This window comes from Silurus meridionalis, chromosome 5 (genome assembly GCF_014805685.1).
Source record: "Silurus meridionalis isolate SWU-2019-XX chromosome 5, ASM1480568v1, whole genome shotgun sequence".
NCBI classification, from domain to species: Eukaryota; Metazoa; Chordata; class Actinopteri; order Siluriformes; family Siluridae; genus Silurus; species Silurus meridionalis.
In genome coordinates, this window is record NC_060888.1 from 22,442,606 (window position 1) to 22,451,195 (window position 8,590).

The 8,590-nt window shown below is 37.7% G+C and overlaps 1 protein-coding gene across 1 annotated transcript in view; it reads left to right on the forward strand.

Moving 5' to 3' along the window:
• si:ch211-269c21.2 (carbohydrate sulfotransferase 8) overlaps positions 1 to 1,957 on the forward strand; it is a 47,674-nt gene extending 45,717 nt beyond the window's left edge. The window contains exon 5 of the mRNA XM_046850304.1: positions 85 to 1,957. Within this exon, the coding sequence (XP_046706260.1) occupies positions 85 to 681 (597 nt within the window). The 3' untranslated portion in view covers positions 682 to 1,957. The remainder of the gene's footprint in view (positions 1 to 84) is intronic.
• The last annotated feature ends 6,633 nt before the right edge of the window (positions 1,958 to 8,590 follow it).

Here is an 8,590-nt window from a genome sequence, read left to right on the forward strand (position 1 = left end):
TTGTTCTTTATGTCAATGATTGTAATGTATTTCTCATATTTTGTGTCTATGCTGTTTATTTTCCCCCCTTTTTTTTTTAAACAGGTGCATTATGCCAACCACTTAAAGCGACTGGACTCCTTTGACCACAAACAGATTGCCCATCGCCTGAACACCTACACCAAAGTGCTCTTCCTGAGGGAACCTTTCGAGAGGCTTGTCTCAGCATTTCGGGACAAGTTCGAAAGCCCGAACTCATACTATCATCCAGTGTTTGGGAAGCCCATCATCGCGAAGTACCGTGCTAACGCGTCAAGATCAGCCCTGCTTACTGGAGAGGGTGTGACCTTCAAAGAGTTTATCCAGTACCTGCTTGATGTTCAGCGTCCTGTGGGGATGGACATCCACTGGGAGCGTGTGGTGCAGCTCTGTAACCCCTGCCTCATCAATTACGACTTCATTGGCAAGTTTGAGACAATCGAAGAGGAAGCCAATTTCCTCCTCAGGCAAATCGGAGCGCCTGCGAACCTGACGTTCCCCAGCTTTAAAGACAGGAACCCGAATGCAGCCAGGACGTCCTCACACATTACCCAGGAGTATTTTTCTCAGCTGAGTTTAAACGAAAGCCAGAAAACCTACGACTTTTTCTATATGGATTATCTAATGTTCAACTATTCCAAGCCATTCTCAGATTTGCACTGAGGACTTTGTGAATGTATAGACAGATATTTTCAATTGTTGGTCTATTGCCTGTGTTTTACTTCAGGCTTATTTTCAATTATTTTCTTGATTTAATTATTTTGTTTTAATGTATTTCATCAGTCGGTTTATTCTGGCTTTGGCAAACTGGTTTGTGCAAGTCTTACACTACTCTTTCAGATCGCATAAACGTGGATATTATCATTCACACATGAAGCAGAAAACACACCCTGGAAGGAATTCCAATCCATTTCAGCGCATAAACAGGGGTATTATTGAAGGAATACGAATACAAAGCTGTAATAGGGAAGATGTAAATTTGTAAACGTTTGTGTGCTAAGCCTGTGCAATATAATCATTTATAATGTCCCCACATGATATTGCACTGCCACGATATCGACTGACACTTTTGCAGATAAATGCGGTAATTGTAAGTCGCTTTGGATAAGGGGGCTGCTAAATGACATAAATGTAAATGTAAATCACTTACAAAGATGCCAAAAGCTTTGTCTTTCTCCAATATAATAGAGCAGATGGTCTATTAGATATATGAAGTACTTTTCCGAGTCATTTTGTCCACTCAATTCTAACAGACTCTGCCTTGAAGCCCCGCCCCTTTTCCCCTGACTGACATTGAAATCCAAAATGTTGTGTCTACATTAGAATATTGTATATTTAGTCTCAGCTACCTATATTTATTAGGTATGGCTTTACAGAATAAAACTTAAAAAGGGTTCGAATAAGTGCTTTTGATTTTCAGTAGTAAGAGAAAAAAATCTAAGAATTTTTATTATAAATTAAATTAAATTATCTTTAATTTATAAGAATTAAATAGACCTAAATCAAAGTGTCAAATCTAACACATTTTAATGGTTATGAGAAGTATATATGTTATTTTTAGTGTTATAAGCTGTCAGCACTTACACATTTATATTTATGGCATTTGGCAGATGACCTTATCCACCTATCTTTTTCATACAAAAAAGGGCCTTGTGCAAGGGCCCGGCCTGGTGTTTGCTTATTGTGGACAATAAACAATTGATTTGTCAAAGAAATGCATGGGGGTGGTTTAGTGTTTACTGGAGAATCTGGACATCCCCATCCATCTGATGTTACACAACGGTCCCCAAGTTCATTAAACCATAAATAGTGGAAGTGCTCATTTTCATTTTTTCATATGGTTTTCGACAGATCAGAATCAGAATCAGGTTTATTGGCCAAGTGTGTTGACACACACAAGGAATTTGGTTCCAGCTGTTAGTGACTTTCAAAGTACAGACATAAATAACACTACACATTCAGCTTGGACTATACAAGACGAAACAGACAAGACAAGACAAAAACAAACTATACAAGACAATACAGACAATGTGAGACAAAATGATTTTTGAAAATGAAAAAATGAAAATGAGATTTTTTTAAACTAGTAAATTGTCAATTACACACAACCATACATGAATATTACATAAGCCTGACTGTTTATTAAGGCATACATTATTTGAGCATTTATGGCATTTGGCAGACACCTTTATCTAGAGCGACTTACAACCGTGCAGTTAAGGGCCTTGCTCAAGGGCCCAGCAGTGGCAGCTTGGTGGTTCTGGGATTTTAACTAGTGACCTTCTGATACAGAGTCCAATGACTGAAATGTTTCTGTGGAACAGTATTAGAAGGATCGCATTAATATAAATTTGATATGCAGTTTTGATATAGGAGCTTCTGTCATGGAAAATAAATCACCACCCTCTGACCAATCAGAATTGAGAATTCAGCAGCACTGTTGTGTATTTAAAGATGAATCTATTTATTTAACTTATTTAAATGATGATGAGATGAAAATGAAAATGAGATTTTTATTAACCACATTTACACCACGCTCCAATACAGTGCAAAAGTCATTTATGGTATCTATAAGAACCGCCTTTTCACTTTCATCTGATTATTTGTTCTAAAATGATCGTGTTTGACCTGTAAGCCGAAGTCTTAAACATTTCTCACTTAAACACTTCAAATTAAACACGCACTGTTAATGGGCCACTGATGAAAGATGATGTTTGAGGTTTATAATGTGGATGTCTGATGTGATTTGGTGTTTTCTGTACAGCCCATTAAACACAGTGTAGCATGCCGTTAGCCTTACAGCATACTGCCGGTCAGCACATATCCCCGTTTTTACTTGTTGGAAATGTTTGAGGTTAAAGAAAAATATAACATATATCTATATAAAGTATGAACCTTGTACTGTACCTCACAAAGTAATGACAGCATCTTAATTTGTAAGTTGAATGTATAATATCTATGTGCCATTGCCTTCTTTGTTTTTACTGTTGATGATAATGTTGTGTTCAGATTATTATTATTATTTTTTTTTTTATTTGGGGGGGCAAATAAACTGGTTTTAAGGTGGCATAATAGAATTGTTTGACTGCTGTTGCAGATAGTGTTTGATTCATGTTCTTATATCGGATGTATAGTGAATCTTAAATGTGTTTTATTTATTTATTTATTTATTTATTTTTATCTTATTTATGGACTCTAGCCATTTTAACTGGGTAAAAATCTCAGGATAATATTCTTTAAGATCTATTGCATAATATGTTTCCAGCATAAAGCAGTATATTTTTAACAATTCAGAATCCCTGTAAAAGCTGCTTTTCTGGAGTTATTGCTGTTTCTCTACATCAGGCGACATCAGTGATGTGCTCCACTCCCTCCCCCTCTTGTGCTACAGTAAGCCTGTCCCCTCCTCCCTTGCCTGGGGCATTACGGGCACTTTCACCCCCGCACCCTTCTTATTTACCCCCCCACCCTCTCTCTCTCTCTCTCTCTCTCTCTCTCTCTCTCTCTCTCTCTGAGGGACAGCCTCAGGCTCTGACATCTCAGATTGCAGCACTCAAAGGGCACATCAAGTCAGCTGCTGTTTGTCATCAAGGTTACAGAACAAAGAAATGCACAAATGTACTGTTTCTTATAATCCTACAAAACAGATGTTAGTTTTGGTTTGCCTGCTTATAGTTTGAACACCACAAGTAACTTAAGTGGGTCAATAATCTACCCGAAGAATGACACAACAAACCTAACGGATAAAAAAGTTACGATTCTGAGGATGGGACCCAAAGGAACAGAAACAAGCACTAACCTGACATTGTTGAAAATGTAGCTAAGAATATCATACCTGTGTACATTGTGTTATTAGAGCATACACACTAAACACCTCTATGCTTGCCTAAAAACATGCAGATACAGGTCAAGACTTTCCGTTAATGAGATCATTGAAGAACGACAAGGCTACTTAACCAGGAAAGGCTTTGGTGATGCAAATTACCACTCTGTACAACTTTGGTGAACAGAAAAGCAACACTTCAGACCTTCGACTGCAGACTTTGGAGCAGATGAACTACAACAGGAGAAGAACACACCGAGATTTCACGCTGTCAATGTGGAACAGGAATCAGTGGCTACTAGGGATGGTAAGATTCACATCTGATTTGCAATACAAGGCCGGATTGTGGAAGTACCATGCATTAAAAGTCAGAAGCCACTAAAGAAAATTTATGATTTGCTGTCTTGTTTGAACCAAAAAATAAAAGCAAACTATCTCTACCATACTGAATTGCACAGCATCATATTTTTTTTCCCATGTTACATTATTCTGAATTAAGTTGAATCAAATCAAAATCGTAGTAGTACATCGGTACCTGCTTCATATGTATCGTATCATTGGCGTTGCACTGACATACGAATCGCATCTACCACAGTTACAGAGATGCAAATCTCTAGTGCAGGTGTCACCAACATGGTGCCCACGGGCACCCGGTAGCCCGCAAGGACCACATGAGTAGCCCGTAGGCCTTTTCTAAGAATAGCTGTTTCCTACTTTGGTAAATCATTGTTTATAATTATTGTGAGAAATCATTAGGATGATCAGTGTCTTCACATAGATGAATATCATTAATTATTAATAATAACATATAATAAAAGGTACATTTATGTCACTGGTGGTCTAGTGGTTAGGATACAGCGCTCTCAGGGAACCAACCCAGTCCAGTGCACTCTTAGTGCCGGTCCCAAACCCGGATAAATGGGGAGGGTTGCGTTAAGAAGGGCATCCAGCGTAAAAACATGCGGATCATGAATACGGATGATCCCTTGTGGGGACCCCTAATGGGAGAAGCTAAAAGAAAGTTTAATAAAAGGTAAACTGAGCAAATTTGTTATTTCAGATGAAACTGCAAACTGTGTGTATCAAACTGGTAGCCCTTCACATTATTCGGTACCCAAGAAGAAGCTCTCAGTTTCAAAAAGGTTGGTGACCCCTGATCTAGCTGCTCTAGTGGCTACAGTGATCTGAGTCTTAATGAAACTGACAGCTGAAGTGTAGAAAGAGACCAGGTGATGTTTTATAATTTACACCTGTCCAATTTACAGAGTACTAATGTGTCATGGTTTTATTTGTATTTACAATTTTTTTTTTATCTACAAAAAAAATTATATATATATATATATATATATAATAGCCAAATACTTTGATTATAATAAGCATACCATCAAATCTCATCAGGTTTATGAACATATTTCTATCTCATTTTAATGAATCACTGTAAAGTGTAAACTGATGTTTTGATTTTTACATTACGAGCTACTGTCACAAAGCTCTCCATTCGCGCATGCGTGCACTTCCGGTTATTTTGGCCAGGCAGACAGTGGAACTTCCGGCACAGGTGACGATTCACGTGAGCTAGTGATAGAAATAATAACTAGATGTGTTACACTGATAACGTCCAGCAGGTGGCCCAGCTGAGGCGTGGTAATGTCAATGTGATGAAGAAACAATATTCACTTTGTTAATTCATTTTGTTTTTGGACTCATATACAGGTAAGGTAATGCATCAAATAACCAAATGAGGATTTATATTACTTTTAGGATGATTTTCTTTTTAAATAAATATAACATTTATTTAGTTCATATTTAAAATGGCTCTACTTATTTAAGCTTTATAATAAATGATATGTATAAAATATATGTACATTATGTGATTATGTGTATATGTGGAGCATGCAGCCTAGTTTGCATGCAGATTCTTGAAGATCTCTCAAAACAGTTCCAAAAATCTCAGCAAAAGAGATGCTGGGCTTTTTTTCTCCAGGCAATTCTCCATGATCTTGAATGGAAGCTGCAACATGGGGCGATAGATAGTGTTCTATGCACACAGAGGCTGTGTTACTGGGATGCACATCATTTGGATAACCCGTTTATTCCCATCTCTTTCTCACATCCCCCGTAAATGAAGGAAATTAAGTGCAAGCGCTCGAGGCGACATCCTAAGCTATTTAAATCTTTAAATTTACATCTTCCTCCTGCCTCAAGTAATTGAACTAACTCCGGGCTTGCTGCTTTAATTGAGCAAAAATATCTTGTCTTCCTGCTGCTTTGCTCTGACGAGGGAAACTAATTTCAGCCAACGGCTAAGGGATGGGAAAAAAAGGGGGGAATCAGTTGGCAATATCGTTTCAGTCCAAATAATTTGAAACATGGCCTAATTTTTGAATGCAAATGCAAAGTGTTGTGGTTGCCATGTTTGGACTCCAACTCAAACCAGAACAGTCTTTAAGTCTGAAAACACATGCATGAGTTAAACTGTTAACCTCTGAAAGCTTTTCTTTGTCCGAGTCAGCTCCAAAAAAAAATCTAAAATCTTCTTGACAGTGTTTCCTGCAATCCTGTTCAACTGACAGACATTTCCCTGCTTTAAAATGCAGCATTAACCTTATTAGCAATGTCATATGACAACCCACATTATAAAGAGTTAATGGGATTCCCTTAGTGCATTGACAGCTGTTTAATGATGATGACATAAGTGGACATTCTCTGATATGCAAATGCTGGCATTATAAAATTGGGCTTTTTTTCAGATTAGGAGAGTGTAAAATGGTGGAGATGGCAGCAATGATATGGTTTGCTGGGTTGCCTGGTTCCTTCCTGAGCTCAGGTTATTGTCTGTAACTGACGAGGAATAAATATATATGATGCATGACATCTCTACTGTAAAAGAAAAATGTTGAACATTTAAAATAGGCAATCCCCAGGCAATCAGCCTCATTAACAACTCACCATAAATATATTTCCTGCTTTATATCATATCTATAAGTACTGCACTATCAGAACTGTCAGTCAAGTCAAGTTTCTTTCTGTAGCGCTTTTCACAACAGACATTGTCTCAAAGCAGCTTTACAGATTTTTAAGAGGTGCATGGTGTGTGTTTATCCCTGATAAACAGCCGTGGCGACTGTGGAAAGGAAAAACTCCCTTAGATGTTATAAGGAAGAAACCTTGAGAGGAACCAGACTCAAAAGGGAAACCTATCCTCATATGGGTGACATCAAAAGTGTGATTATAGTCATCACATTATCCGTATATGTTACACACATTACTGCTGCTGTATATTGAATATTGTACAAAGTTCTAAAGTAACTCTTTATCGTACCTGACGCACAATACTGTCATTAGCACTATCATGCACTCTCACACTTTATGTACAAACCCAATTCCAAAAAAGTTGGGACACTGTACAAATTGGGAATAAAACCAGAATGCAATGATGTGGAAGTTTCAAATTTCAATATTTTATTCAGAATACAGCATAGATGACATATCAAATGTTTAAACTGAGAAAATATATAATTTTAAGTGAAAAATAAGTTGATTTTAAATTTCATGACAACACATCTAAAAAAAGTTGGGACAAGGCCATGTTTACCACCGTGTGGCATCCCCTCTTTTTATAACAGTCTGCAAACAGGGACTGAGGAGACAAGTTGTTTAAGTTTAGGAATAGGAATGTTGTCCCATTCTTCTCTAATACAGGCTTTTAGTTGCTCAACTGTCTTAGGTCTTCTTTGTCGCATCTTCTTCTTTATGATGCGCCAAACGTTTTCTATGGGTGAAAGATCTGGACTGCAGGCTGGTCATTTCACTGCCACACTGAGAGGCTCTTTTTATACCCAAACATGTTGCCAATTGACCTAATAAGTTGCAAATTGGTCCTCCAGCTGTTCCTTTTATGTACATTTAACTTTACCAGCCTCTTATTGCTGCCTGTCCCAACTTTTTTGGAATGTGTAGCTCTCATGAAATCCAAAATGAGCCAATATTTCAAAATGTCTCACTTTCAACCTTTGATGTGTTATCTATATTCTACTGTGAATAAAATATTAGTTTATGAGATTTGTAAAAATTATTGCATTATTTTTTGATTCACAATTTGTGTCCTTTTTTGGAATTGGGTTCGTACATCACTGATACACTGTCATATAATCTGTATCACTATTTAATACTCATACTGTCTATATTGTCTCATATTGTCTGTTTCATCTTGTATAGTCTGTTTTTGTCTTGTCTTTTCTGATGCAATGTGGTAGGGTGTGTGGTGTGTTGTAGTTGTGTTGCAATGTAGTGTGATGTGCTGTGTATAGTGGTGTGATGTAGTGTGATGTGTTGTAAAGTGGTGTGCTGTGGTGTAGTGTTGTGGTGTGATGTAGTGTAATGTGTAATTTGGTGATGTGTGATGTATTGTGGTGTTGTATGCTGGCCTGTTGTAATGTGGTGTGATGTAGTGTAATGTGTTGTAATGTGGTGTTGTAACGTGGTGTGTTGTGGTGTGGAGTGATGTAGTATGGTATTTAGAGGTCGAGCTGCTGATTAATCTGCCCGATTTTTTTACTTTTTTTTAAATTAATCGGCATCGATCGATTGTGCTGCAAATTAATCCGATTATTAGGCCGGTGTATCTGACTCCAAACCGTACATGTACGTTCTGCGCATGCGTGGGGGGACATAACTCTCTCGCACCAGCAGATGGCAGTATTCTGTATTCGGTTTCCGAACAGGGAAACCGAAAGCGCTACAACTGTA